The following is a 14,507-nucleotide window of genomic DNA, read 5'->3' on the forward strand; positions in this document are numbered from 1 at the left end:
CTCATTGCCCCACGAGGGTGCTACACAGCAACAAAGCTGGAGGAGGGAGGGACCAGCACAGGGGCTGTGACAATTTCTGGCAGAGGAGCTTCAAGCCCAAGAAAGGGGTAATGTAAGTGCTGCTTAGCACTGGCAGCAAGAAGGCAGAGCCAAGGACTATGTCCTGTGTGATCACACAGCCTGGGTAAGGTGACCCTCAAAAACGCTCCAGTGCCAGCACAGCCAGAGATCTCAACCAGTCACATCAGGATCCCAACAGTGGCTGAGAGGAACCAATTTCATTTTTATTTATGTTTCAACATACGTTATAAATCCATTTTCTGACATGGTGCGAAACATTACTATAGGGGCTGTACACGTGCTGGGAGCATTAACACATGGCACGTGTTAAGGAGATTGCTAGGAGAAAATGCAGAGAAGGCTCGGTCTCAGGGGAGAAACTACTATGATTGGGCTGCCAGTGACCTCCCCCTTGGAGGTGGGCAGACCTGGGAAAATTCTGCCTGTCTGACCAATAGTCTTCCTAAAAGGGCTGAGTTATGGGAGGAATCTAAGTATATAGAAACAGTTAACACTGCCGTTTTTGCGCCGCAGTGTTTGGTTTCTTGGTGGGCTGGGAGCGCCTGATGGGTCTGGCTTCCTGCAGAGCTACGTCTTCCCTGCCTGTCTACCCTGCTGTCACTGCTTCCCTACTCGCCACGGCAACCTGGTGCTCTGCTGTTCCCCGACAGAGCAGCTCCAGCCCTGCCAAGGCGCAGGCGCTCCGCGATGTTTCCCGCCCCCTGCGCTGCTGGCACAGACGGGCAGCCTGCTGCTGCTGCTGGTGCTGGTGCTGGTGCTGGTGCTGCTGCAGCTTGGAAATCGCGCCTAGCCTACCGTGGCAGCCGCGCAGGCTCGGGGCGGCTGGCAGTGCACACTCTCCATGTGCCGAGCAAGACACAGGCTGAATGCCCCAGGGTTCTAGTGCTAAGACTCTGTGCCTATCTTGTTACTCTCTCCATTTCTTATTTTCTCTCTCTGCTCTCTTTTCTGTCCCCCTCCGGTCGGGACCATACCCCTTCTTTATCAATAAACGGTTCTCAGATACAATACTGGCTGTGTTTGTGCTTTCTTTTCGTCCGAGAAATCTATCAAAAAGAATTCTCCTCTACTCCCCTTACAGAGGGACAGGATAGTGACCAACACACTTGTGCCTCCTGCCGGTGGCTGCCTTGTGACAGCAGAGCCACACACTAGACAAGGCCATGGGGGAGTCCATTAAGAGAGCACTTGTTTGACCTTCTCTGCCCCCAGCAGAAATTGCTTACAGACCTCTCTCTCATGGCTGGGTTTGCAGTTTTACCCCCTTTTTCTCCCCCCCTTTCCTTTCCTTTTTTCCCCTCTTTTTTCCCTTTAACACTCTTACGGTCCACCTGACCCAAGGCTGAGTTCAGTCACTTGTGCTACTTACAGTGGTGGGTCTGACCAGAAACACTCCAGGCAGATGTTGGTTTTCTGTTGCACTGCTGGGGCCGGACATAAGCACCCAGTTGAATGCAGTCAACCCGATGTTTTTCAGGGTGACTTTTTTATGATGAATTTCGTTAAAAGTCTGGAGAGAAAGCATCAGGAGCAGGAAGTTACAAACCCAGGCCTGTTGCTGGGAATCTCCTTCCTCTTTCCTGGGATTGAAAGGAGACACATCGTGGGAGCAGGGACTGGGGAGGAGATACAGACACCAGCAGCCTGGGGAACCCCCAGGCACAGGGCACCTGCACAGGAACAGGGAGCTCTGGTAGCACACAGATGTGTGGCAACAACCATGTGAGGGCCAGTATTAAATGAACCAGGGGACACAGGCCCTCTGCACTCTGACGGGTCACCAACAGCCAGCAGAAACAGAGGCGGCACCAAGACATTGCAGAAGGAAAAGCATGCAAGTATGGGCAAGCAATGTACAGGCAACAATGGAGTCACACAGGGCCAAAGGCTGGAAATATCTGTGGGCTTTCAACTAAAAAGGAGTGAAGTGGGGATTATTGGGACAGTCTCTCCAACTAGTGACTGGAAGCCCAACTTCTTCCCTTGATTATTGTGTGGATTAAGGAAGAGCTTTAGACAAGAGCATCTCCTTGGAGGTCAGGCTTTAGGAGTGGATCAGCAGAAGGATGTCTCAGGGACATGCTCCTCCGAGCATCCCCACTGGGACCTGCCTGCTCCAGGAGGCAGTGTTAGGTACTCTAAAAAGGAGACATTCCCAACATTTTGGAGGGGGTGGAGATGGCCATTTTAAACCAGCTTGGATGCTGGATGTATCCCTCAAAGGTTGTACTTCCAAGTGCCAGAGCCAAGGAAGGGGCTGGGAAGGGGAGGGAGCCCTGGACCAAGGGGGGCAAGAACCCACTGCCCATGGTTCCAAGGCAAGGGGCTGTGCCCAAGGACACACGTGGTACCTCCAGGCCACAGTCGATCTCCCGGGTGCTCAGAGAGTAGTTGACGTGTTGGGAGTTCCCGGCTATCTTCACCTCATAGGTGGGGCCTCCCAGCACATGGCACAATGCCGTGATATTAAACATGGTGCTGGGGACACCAGAGAAGGTGAAGGAGACCTTCTGTTTCTTTCTCGGCTTCAGCACACCGGATAGTGGCACGACATTGAGAACCTGGATAGAGGAGAGATTGGGGTGTTGAGTGCAGTAATGGATGCAGAAGAGCAGCTTGGAGCAAAGTGCAGCTGTAGTAGGAATGGCCTATTCCTCAAACACAACTAGATCCTAATCTCATCCTGCATGCATGCCACTGACTAGTGGAGGGACCATAGGGAAAATCTTCTTCCACACTCACACATACATTAAACTGGGATGTCTCCTGGTGGCAAGAAATTCTCTCCAATGCACAACTTGCCTTTAAAAAGCTTTTTTTAACTGCCTTTAGAAAAGGACGTGACTCAGAGAGTTCTTGGAGCTCAGGGAAGCACTCCAGCCCAGTTCAGCTGATTCCTGAGGCTTTTCCCTTCTCTCTCTCGTTTACATGCTGCTTTCTCAAGGTGCTACAGGAAAAACTCCTGAAAAAATTTCCTTATGACCACCTGATAAGGTCCAAGGGGAGCCATGCCCTTCATAGGTGCTGCACAGCGAGTGCCCTTGGGCAGCCCTACAACATGTCCTCCAGGGCCTCTCCAACAATCAGTTGTTTCAGTAGCACCTTGTGATGGTCTGGAGGGATGTGAGGCCCCTCTGTGGGCAATGCTGAGGGCCACCAATGGGACTGGGAGCTGCAGACCTGCTTGCCACACTGAAAATGTGGAAGTGAGACAGATTCCCTCTTACCTCGTCCGCTTTGAGGGGAGTGTAGTATGCATCCTTGGAGTATCCGAATGCATGCATCCCTACTGGGACAAAGGACTCTTCAATAGCATATGGCTGCACCTGGAAAACAAGCCATTTTCTATGATAAGAGTCTCATTTTATAAAACAGCCCCACTGCAATACCAGCTCTCAGGCAAAGGCAGAGACCTGGAAAAAGGCCTGGCTGGGTTGGGAAGAGGGTACATGGAGATCAGGATTTGTCACAGCTTGGTCTGGGAAGAAAGCCAGAGGCCTAATCATCATGATGCAGGTAAAAGCCTCATCTTACATTGTGAAGAAAACAAGCCAAAGAAATCCCACACTCAACATAGGTCTGTAGGATCTGAGTGGGCTTCTCTGAGGAAAACTATTTCTCCCTCCCCAGACACCCCATGTCTAGCCACTGGCCCTGCTGCTTAGCCCACTGTCAGGGCACAGGAAAGCAGGACAGCAAAAAGGGAGGTGGGTACGAGCATGACTTTTTGGCAGCAAGCTGGGGAGGCAACACAAGCAGTAGGTGTACAAGAAAATCTACCAATGGTTCGTCATCAAAGTGATGTAAAATTCCTTCCTGACGGGCACGATTCCGCGCTTCTTTCAGAGCTGAGACTGGCTCCTCCACATTTCTAATCTTTAATCTCCCTTGAGATGCTGAGCAATCCAAACAGGTTCTCTTCTCCAATACTGAGAGATTGGGTTTGAAATCAGGTGGATGAGCCTCGAATCTAGAAGATAACAGAACTATGAACAGGGACCTGCAGTGGGAGGAAGGACACCTGCACGAGCAGCTCCTCATCAGGATTAAGCCCCTGGGTAGATGCTGGTGAGTTGAGCTCAGAAATGGTCTGCTCCAGCCCTTCCCAAATCAGGCTGGGGCGAGTCCATTCTAAGGGCAGCCAAGGGATGATACTGGGGTAGCAGCAGTGCAGGCGGCTGCATTGAGGAACTACAGAGGAGAGGGATTAACACGGATCCCCTTGTGGGGAAGGAAAAAGCACAGTGGGAGAAGAAAAGACAGAGAAGACATGCAGAAAGGTGAGATTTGAGGCACCATGGGGCAGACCCAGCCAGTGAGAAGCCAGCACAGCCCTTCCAGTGCCCAACACCAGAAACTCTGTGGCTCTACCAGGTATTTGTCAGGAATGTTTCCCTGACAGTGTTGGGGGGGTTGGTTAAGATTTTCCAACACTCCCAGGTGACTCAGGTCATGCTCCCCATTTTCAATCGGAGCAGGTGCTCAGAGTAACTCTGCTTTTGTTTCTAATGCCCCGTGAGGGACACAATCGAGCTGTGCCTGCCTGTCACCCTGCTGAGCTGCAAGTGTTCCCCACACAGTCAAACATGACCTGGATGCTCCATTCCCAGACAGGCATTCAATGCCTTTAATGACCTCTTCCCAAAGTATAATTGTCCTTAGCTTTGTAGTTTATTACCTACGGCTGGGTTTCATTTCTGGATGAGAAGTTCTCTCATCATAATCCCCAAGAAATCCCTAATCATCTATTCCACTGTCTGTAGTTTTAATGAACGCTTTGAGGCTACTTCCCAGGACCATGGTGCCCAGACAACATTTTTCACTCTAAAGTATAAACTCTCTGGGAGCCAGGGATGGGAGATGATGAACAAGTCTTGCTGCCAAGCAGCACAGAACCCGTAAGGGACAATGCTGCAGTGGGGAAAAGTCAAAAGGAGTAACAAGTGTCACAGAAAAAGGGAGGGAGTGAAGAGTCCAAGGTGTCCACTGCAAGCTGACCCCTGGGAAACAAATCATCCTGGCGCTAAAGGACTTGTCTCAGAAATGAAGGAAAGGGAAGGTAACAAGATGTTCAGCATCAGCCCAGGCACTAAGTAGCTCTTTCTCTGGTGTGAATTGGGACTTTCTGGGCATCCTCCAGCACAGTGCAGGGAGGAATGCCAGGAGCAGAGAGCAGCTTCTCTGCCTGCAGACAGAACCCATCCCAAAGCAGAGGGGCCAAAAGGCCTCCACCAGCACTATGGAGCTGGGACTAGGAGCCCTCCCTCAAGGTGGACATTGCCTCAGGCCACAGAGGTCTGAGAAAGCAGCTTTCTCCCCAGCTTTCCTTCCCAGAGGAAACCACTCTGGGGGCTAGGTAGCACCGAATTGGTGGAAAACACCTATTCCCTGAGCATCCAGCCTGACCATGGCTGGTCAGTGTTATTTGCACAAGGGAAAGTCAGGAGCAATTTATCAGATCCTAGGTAAACAGTTTTGTTCTTTGCAAAGTCCAAACAGGACGCCAGAGAGAAAGGCTTCAAGGAGAGGGCAAACGTGCACATACCTCAGCTTGTACACCTGGCTGTCCACGTGGAATGACCAGTGGTACTGTACAGGCAGTGGGCTGCAGTTGATCAGCTGCAGAGAACGCACTGCTTCAGAGGCGTTCTTGACACAGCCAAAGTCCACATTGGAGGGCCGGACATGGAGATTGGGGAAGTAGATTTCTCCCCGAAGGATTACATGCTCCACGTATGGATGGCCCCTGACCAAATCTACGGTCAGAACCTTCTTGTATTTCTGACTCATATAATTCAGTTTATAAGATGGGTCAAATGCAACGTAGATATGACGGGTCTGCCCTACATCCACTCTCACAGGCTGCAAGGAGATGAACAGTAATTAATCACCTGGGAGATGACATCCCAAGATCTGACAGCACAAAACAGTAAACACTCAACATGTGACCCCAGCATGGGCTTCTCAGTTCATCTTTCATTTCTTTACAGCAAGGGTCTGACTGCAGGCACCATGCTCTGGTCCAGGATTCCCTCAGGCTCACGTTTCTGTGCTCAGCAGCAGTACAAGGGGATGGCAGCTGGAAAGCTGGGATGCTTTCCAGGAGACATCTTTACTGCATGGCTTGCCCAGACCTAGTTGCCTGCTCCCTTCTCCTTGTGCCTTAAAGCCAGGATGGACCTTCTCATTTCAGATGAGGTTTTGCTTCCCTCAGCAGCTCTGCTTATTCAGCTCAAGCCAGCCCACTGCTGATGCTACAGAATAAACTTCTTGACTCGAGGACCTCCCAACAGAAAGGCACCACCATGTCCCTCCTCTTCAAACTCTACTGGAGGAGTCCAGGGCTGCTCACCTGGCCATCTGAGATGGGCTGATGGTCCTCAGTGCAGACCAGAAATGGCATCTCCAACTTCATCAGAAGGTCCAGAGGCAGGGCGCAGGTGTTTTCCACAGAAAAGGGCTTGTACTGAATAGTCAGGACGTCACTGGGTTTCTACAGAAACAGGAGACAAGGAAAAACACCAACTAGCCATCGACCTCCTTCTACTTCTGCCGCATTTCACATTTTTCAGCCCTAGAAGTGCATAGATCTCTATTTACTCTTTCTATTTGTTTCTACCCTTTCAGGAGATTTTTCTTTATGGCAGATGCTTTTCATGTTTAGAAATCACAGCATCCCCTGGGGGACAGGGAAACACTCCCACAGATATAGGGATATAGGGTACAGATATAGGGAATAGGCCCCTGAGAGGAGGCAGCTGCTTGAACAAGACCTAAAGCAGAAAGTGAATCCAGACCATTTGTCTCCAGTTTTGTCTCTCTCTTGGGCAGAACAGCACTAGATGATATTCGTTCACATACACACAGTCATTTCTTACAACCTTATTGGCTCTAGCAGCCTCAAAAAAGGAGTTCATCTGCAACATGTGTCTTGCTGCCCCTGCTACAGGGACAAGGTGTCTGTGGCCTCAAACCTGTGATCAGCCTAGGCTCTTCCTTCCTTTCTACACATTGTGCCGGTCTTCCTGCATGGTTTAGAGAAACCAGAGTTTGGGAAACTAGTCCTGGATATACTGATATCAAACAGGTGCCATGCCATAGTATGCAATAAATCAGAGAGTGTGGTATCAAGCAGAACCCAGGCAGAATCAGGGAGAGCTGAAAAGCTTCTAATTACATCTGAACTGCCTGTTCCAGGGATTCTGTGCTTCAGTGGAAGCCTAGGAACCAGAGGAGAGGCCTGAAACCACACAAACTACATAATGAAACATCTTCTCTTTTTCAGACAACTTGCAGGAGAAGAAAGGGTGATGCAGAAGTCAGGATCCAGAGACTAAAGGGCACCTGCTCTGCCTCAATATTATCACTGCTGCAGCTGCAGCTGCAGGTTGTCTGGGGGTCCTTTGACGCAGGTGAGGTTTGGGGAAATGCACAGAGCTATACCACATAGCTATACCATAAACCATCCATGCCAACAGTAGAGAAGGCAAAGGCACACAGCAGATGACAGGTTTCTCCTTGTCAGCCTGAGGAATTCACAGGAATCTCCATTTTTACCAGCTTCCCTACAGCACTAATGTTTACACATGACCATACCTTGGAGGATCCTCAAAAAACTCCCTTTACTGGCATTTCTCTGGAAGTGGCCACGATCCCCCTTGGCAGTGCAGCTGTAACTGCAATTTTACTTTGGGGAACTTAAAAATCAGTCTCATCTCTAAAAGCATCCTCATTCACTTTACAAAGAGCCTCAGGAAGGGTAAAGAGGGGTTTTACCACAAGCACATGGCCCCTCAGCCATGCCATTAAATGCCACAGTGCAATCCAGGGACTTACCTTCACCACTTTGAAAAAGATGTCTCTTGCTGATATTACCACAGTGGGATCAATAAACCTGCAGGTAATGATTGTTTCTAATATCGGTATTATCAATGGCCTCATCCCAACACAGCCTTTACACAGCACATAGTCGTGCACCACCTGCATGCAAGAGTCACTTGTTACCATGGGTGCTGGCAGGGCATCCAGCAAAAGCCCTGCATTGGCTCACCACCCCCCACATGCCCTATTTCTGCCATAGTTATGGTCACTGCCCCCTTTTCTTCCTGGGCTGCAGCTTATTTACTCTGTGCTCAATTGGCTGTAACACTGCACCCCAATAGCCACAAAAGGCACTTGTGAAACACTCCATCCCTTCACAGGGCTTTTGTTTTACTCTGTGCTCGCCCTGGATAAACCCCTTGGTACTTGTTTAATTCACTTTCCTTTTGGGCTCCTAGTCTAACTTACTTCTCTGCGCTTCCTTGCCGACTCACCATGCAACAGCTTGCCCCAAAAGAGCAATTATTCCCTCCCACCCCTATTTTGGGATTAGCACTAGGTTTTGGCAGCTGTGGAATCATAATAAAGCCTTAGCTGGCCTGATGGTGGCCAGCAAGGAAAGCAACTGGTGCTGCCATGGAAACTTGTGGCCACAGACCAGTTTCTTGAAGCCCCCTGCTTACTCCCCCAGGCAAATGTGAAGGTACTGTGGAAGAAGCCCAGGGGAGGAGCTCTGATGGTTCCCCAGCTCAGCCCTTGGAGGAAGGGGACCTCACCTGGGGAGTGCTGGAGAAGCCTGTCACCACCAGGGTTGCAGACTGGCCAGGATACAGTGACATCCCCTTTGGCTCCAGTGTAAAATTGGGGACAGAACGCTTGGGAGGGCGAAAATAATATATCTCCCGGCTAGAGATGGTCATGGGGGGCTCGTCCTGAGCACCATCTTTGTTCTTGCGGCGTCTTGTGGGTAAGACACTCTGGAGGCCCACAATGTTCTCACGGTCGTCAGCATCCAGGTACACACCCCAGCCAAGCTGGTGTGGATGGTGTCCCCCATTCAGCACTTCGAAATGACGAGTGACGGGAATAAGGCTAGAAGAGAAGCCGAGAAGGAAAATATCGTGAGAGGAGCTATTTCCCTGGTCATCAGATTGCTCCCAGTGATCAATTTGGGGTGTTAATAGCTTGGAGACTGTCTTCATTTCCAGCTCTTAATGTGGACCAGAAATAGTGTCTGAGAAGCTGCCCTTCTGATGTCATTATTGCAAAGAGAAATATGTTTGTAATAGTGATTTAACATTTTACAGGAGAGGCTGCCAGGACTTGGTGTTTTCCTCCAAATTGTTTGTTGTGGTGTGATTCATACTGTTACTGTATTTTGTATTAATCTGCACCCAAAACTGTTACTGAGTCTCTGAGATCCTGCACTTGGGGACCTTGTGTGTGGGGGTATAATTGCAGGCATTTTTAAAAACCGGCTTGGAAGCAGTTTCTAGTGATCCCAGCAAGCTGGTAAAAACTGGCTGTCTGCTCCAGGAGAGGAAACCAGGGGAGCAGGGTCTCTTCTCTTTTCCACCTGTAGCCATTCATAGAAACTCCATTTTGCAATTACAAGCTGTTTTGAAGTGAACTTTGCAAACTCTGCTCTAAGCAAAAGTAGTGAGCAAGGTGCTAGGCAGAGCATGGCAGCAGCAGAGCCCACGAATGGCACGAGGAAGCAGCGGCAGCCATGTGGACCCCACACTAGCCAGCATGTTTCCATCTGCCTCTAGAATGGCTCTGTGGGCTCCTGCCTTCCCAGTGGGGGTTGTCACCATCCTGTCTTTTTGTTCCCAGGGCCCCTGGTTGCCTGGGAGGTACCAATTTTGTAAGGGAAGGGTGCGATGCCATCTTCCCTTGGTCCCTCAGCCACACGGCTGCCTCATCTGGGCACCATTTTGGGAACCCCTTTGTTCGGGGGAGTCTGCGAGACCATTACGTGATCAAGTGAGGACATGAATGTATTAGAACTAAAGACAATTCAGTGGAAATTTAGCAACTGGCTTCCATTTCAGTGACTTTTGAGGGTATCTAACAATTCTCAGCTGGCCATCATGTGTCTCTAAAGAAATCTCTGCCTTCACGAAGAGTCAGAGCCTTGAGCACTGAAGAAGATCTTTCCTGGAGGACTACTGCAACTACTTTTTGCTGAGCCAGACGGAGAGGTGGGAGCAGAGAGATCTCCTACCTGAATTGGTATCCTAAGTCGAGCTCCGGGCAGAATGGTTTGTCTATGATAATTGTGGAGCCAATGCCCTCAGCTGAGAATGGTATGGGGTCCACAAGGCCCTGTTCACCAATGAACAGTCCCAAAACATCTACGAAACTCCCGGTGTCATCCAGGTATGCTGTGATGGTCACAGCAAGCTTATCTCGAGGGGGGATCACTCCTTCACCAGGATCAAACACGAAGCAGTGGGGCTTGCGAAACTGTAATACAAGCATAACATGCATTTAGGATGGAAACCGCAGACCCTGGTCTCTTGTGGGATGTAAGAAAAGGAAATACTAAAGAGAGGAGGAAAAAAATCATAAAGGCTTCATTTCCGTAAGTCTAAGCATAAGTATGTGGCAACAGCAGAGCTTATGCAACCTGTATTTTCCCCTCCCTTAACAGACTCACCTAATTAACCCAGTTTTGCCTAACCCAAGGGACGCTTATGCTCAGGAGAGTATTTCTTCCCCAGTCTTTCTCTGGAGTGCATGCTGAGGGAAGCTGCTTTGTCTCTCCTGGCTTAAGGCTGGAGGAAGCCAGGGCTGCTCAAATCCCACCCCAGCAGCCACACAGCTGGAGGACACTGCTGAGAGCCTGAAGTATATCTCTGCAAAAACAACTGAGCAATACCCCAACACCAAACTATTTTTTTCCAAGGGGCTTCTCAACATTCCCTGAAGGAGCAAAGCCCTCTCATCAGCTGTAGAGAGGTGCCGCAGCACCCTCTGCTTTGGAAAAGTCATCTCTAAATGGTGCAAGAGAGCAGGAAGCAGAAAGAAAACTGCATGACATGTGCTCTGTGGGCATGGCCCAGTCTTCCCAAGAACTCCCATCATCTAGTTTCTCATGGACTTCCTTCCACAGATGGGGCAAGAGAGCTGGAAACTGCCCAAAGGAGAGAGGGAAGGCCTTGCACCAGCACAGCTGTACAGACACAGCTCTGCAGGTCAGAGCCTGGTACGAGCATATAGAACCCATCCTTTACATGCCAGGCCCACCCAGCCAAGGTGCATTGCTCTCTGAAGAGGTGGAAAGCAGATTGTGGAGTTAGAGAAAGCTGTCCTGGAAAAATCCCTTACTTTGATGTTACGTTTATCTCCCAAACAGCTGGAAAAGCAGCGAGACGCAAATTCGTGCCTCTCCTCCTTGACCCAGGAGGCTGTGGCTGGACTTTCCCACACAGCCTGATGTTTTATCCACAGACACAAACAAGTCCACAGTATCAGGTTTTAACCAGCTCTGGAAGTTCAACACACCCAGCACGGAGAAGAACAAACCTCAAGCCCCCTCACAGATCTCCCCCTCCAGCAGAGAGCACATCCCACCCTGCCCCAGCCCCAGCCTACAAGCCCTTCCTGGCTGCACCAGCCCTGCTCCCCCTGCCAGGGGAGCAACCCCAGCTCCTTCTGCCCTATGCAGCCTCCACAAATTAAACAGCCTTTCTCTGCAGCTGCTCCCCAAAGATGCTCTTCAACACCATGGAGATCACAGGCTGTGGTGGTGCACAACCCTCACACAGGTCTTTGTGTGGACAGCCCAGCTGGCTTGACCCCCAGGAGGTGTGAAAATCACCTCCCCACGACCAGTTTGAGGATATACCTCACACCCTGCTCTCCACTATGAACAGCAGTTTGGCACAAAGCAAACGTAGATGGAACAGGGAAACCATAGGAGAATCCATGCTCTTGGAGGAGCAAAGGACCACAGGTTTCTCTTGATCTCAGAGCTCCAAAAACGTGACACACAGAGCTAAAGACCTTCCATAAAATTAAGGGAGAACCTGTCAACACAATCCAGACTAATTTCTGCTACAACATCTCTGCACCTGCTTTCACTGAGGGGTGCCCCAGTTAAAACCACCCCAGAGACAGGTTCCTCTTGCCTCGCTCAGATGGAATATTGGAGTATCTTGTGTCCTCTCACACAGAGCGATACAGAAATCTTGCATATAAAAACGAATTCACGGCTGCTACTGACCAGACAATTTACCTGGAAAACAGCACTACAGATACTTACGAGCTGGAACTTGAAGGGTGCAGGGGCAACACCAGTGTTGTGAATGTTTAAAGTTAATGGAGTAGGTGTTAGTGCTGGGACCATGCCGAATTCTACTGGATACACATCTGAGTAGATATATCTATACAATCCAGTGCTCCGTAAAATTGGTCTCTGTTCCGGGAAGTAGGCAAGAAGGATTAAAAAAAAACCCCAAAAACAAACCACAACAGGGAAAGCTAAAAAAGCTTAAACAGCTAAATCCCGCTCAAGTTATTTCTTTAGGGAGACAACTACCACTCTCCAGCTGAAATGCTGGATTTTTGGGGAAAAATAGTGACATACTCACCTCCAAATTAAAAAGGATTAAGGTAAGAGAAACTTTCAAACTACAAATGATTGGCCCAAAGGTAAAAGCTTTGCAAGAAATCTGTAGTTAAGACTAGGCTGACAGTTAAACAACTGGTTATTCTGGTGGGAGAAACCCTCCTCTTTAAGGGAAGCAGCCTGATAGATAAAAGCAATTATTTAATCAAACTTCAGGCTCCCTGGAACAGGCTCCCTGGCCTTCCTGTTGACTGATTTACATGCAGTGCCCCAATGGCCCAGGTTTAGATGTTTGGTGCCATCCAGGGAATTTGGCATCATCATTTCCATATGCTTTAATATAAGTTTAAATCCTTGTAACTACTTTTTGAACACCAGCTTTCCTTCCTATTACAGAATGCTCAAGGTTCCCAGAAATCTTCTGACATCTTTTTTTGTGCTCAGAGAGATGACATTTTAAAACAGGTGTTTCCGAAGTTAATAGCATTTTAAAGATCAATTAACTAAAATTATCCTTGATTCCAGCTTAGATGAACTATATGCTGTGTCTATGAACTACATGCACAGTGTCTGCCGTGTGAGACACTGAAGTTACCACCTGGGAGGCGTAAGCTGTTCATGGCACCAATTCCTTCTGTCCTTCTCCATACCAGCCTGTGCCTGTTTTCCCTGGAGGAATCTCTGTACACTTTGCACCCTGCCAGGACAAGTTGCACGAGGGCACACATCTTCCCTTGCACTCACCAGTGGGTATCTTTCATCCCCGAACACAGCGATGGTAACCCTGGTGGAGCGTTTGCCCACTCTTCGGGTTTCGAGTGTGATTGGAAGCTCCGCCATGCTGTAAGGCTCGACAATCCCACAAGGTTTGCGACTGGAGTAGAACACATGAGTACCCTCCTTCCTTTTCTAGAAAGGACAGAATCAAATTCAACTTCAGAGGGACCTTTGAGGAAGCTTTAAACTCCTTAACATCTACCACAATGGCAACTCACACACATTTTTAAAAATCCCCGGGATGAAGGTGAAAGGCACAAACAAGATGCAAGAACTGTAGGCTTAGCATTCTCAGGGGGTCCTGCAAGGAGGCTGCCAGCACAGGCATTGATGTCTGTGAATGCAGCAGCTGTTCACAACCCTCTAAGATCTCCCACAAGAAAACACCCTGAAGACTAGAACATAAACTGCTTCCTCAGGAGGTTAAACTGGGTCCTAAAATTAACATTCAGGTAGGATCCAGCAAATCTTTAAGTTTGAATAGAAACCAGCAAGGTCTTATCAAAACCCTTTTTTTCCCCTAATAAACTCAATAGTATTTGAGAGGAGGAGGTGGATGTGATGCCAAACCTGGGGAATGAGCCCGTAGCAGCCTTGAAGGTGGGTGTTATTCACAATGAGGAAATTCTTCTCGTACAGCTCGTGCATATAGCAGATGCCTTCGAACCACAGGATGTTGGGGTACACTTCCAGTTTCGGAACGACACATCTGGGCAAAGACATGACCCCAAGGGAATCAGAGATATGGACAGAATGGAGAATGTTTACCCCCGAAGATTGTGAAAGGGAGCATAATACATTTGTCACTGTCAAACAGACATTTAACAGCCCTACAGTAACAAATTGCCTTCAAAGTCTTTGCACTCAGGGCAAAGCCTAAGAGGCAGCACCCAGGGGCTGCCAAGTTCCCTGGGCAGAGCACTTGTCCTACAGCTGCCCCAGCTCCTCCTTTAGCCAAGAAGGCTTGCAAGGACTCCTGTAACAGTCCCAGTGATCTGTGAGCTCTGGGGGAGCCTTCCCAACTAGGATCACTGCTCATCGAGGCTCAAGGAATGCAAGACTCCAGTATCCCAGTAAAAATGACTCCCTTCTCCCGACATGCTGCTGCCCTGCCTGAGAACTCAGCTGTTTGCCCCAGCCTTGGAGGGCACAAGCCACCACCTGCCCTACCGTGTAGGAAATCACTCTCTCTCAGTTCCTCCAGCTCCCTCAGTCCTTCACACTGTCCCCAGCTGCACTTGCTTTAAAGAGT

At 49.4% G+C, this 14,507-nt stretch overlaps 1 protein-coding gene across 1 annotated transcript in view; it reads right to left on the reverse strand.

The window, feature by feature from the left end:
- Nucleotides 1-14,507, reverse strand: part of LOC146432386 (hydrocephalus-inducing protein homolog) — a 74,645-nt gene that overhangs the window by 32,614 nt on the left and 27,524 nt on the right. Inside the window, exons 14-25 of the mRNA XM_085072146.1 lie at nucleotides 13,826-13,964; nucleotides 13,223-13,387; nucleotides 12,173-12,325; nucleotides 10,130-10,371; nucleotides 8,679-8,994; nucleotides 7,918-8,061; nucleotides 6,434-6,574; nucleotides 5,627-5,943; nucleotides 3,862-4,051; nucleotides 3,309-3,407; nucleotides 2,433-2,642; nucleotides 1,451-1,591 (exon numbers count right to left, since the gene is read on the reverse strand). Coding sequence (XP_084928272.1) covers nucleotides 1,451-1,591; nucleotides 2,433-2,642; nucleotides 3,309-3,407; nucleotides 3,862-4,051; nucleotides 5,627-5,943; nucleotides 6,434-6,574; nucleotides 7,918-8,061; nucleotides 8,679-8,994; nucleotides 10,130-10,371; nucleotides 12,173-12,325; nucleotides 13,223-13,387; nucleotides 13,826-13,964 — 2,257 coding nt within the window. The remainder of the gene's footprint in view (nucleotides 1-1,450; nucleotides 1,592-2,432; nucleotides 2,643-3,308; nucleotides 3,408-3,861; nucleotides 4,052-5,626; nucleotides 5,944-6,433; nucleotides 6,575-7,917; nucleotides 8,062-8,678; nucleotides 8,995-10,129; nucleotides 10,372-12,172; nucleotides 12,326-13,222; nucleotides 13,388-13,825; nucleotides 13,965-14,507) is intronic.

This window comes from Lichenostomus cassidix, chromosome 11, assembly GCF_008360975.1.
Source record: "Lichenostomus cassidix isolate B80296 chromosome 11, HeHo_3.0, whole genome shotgun sequence".
NCBI lineage: Eukaryota > Metazoa > Chordata > Aves > Passeriformes > Meliphagidae > Lichenostomus > Lichenostomus cassidix.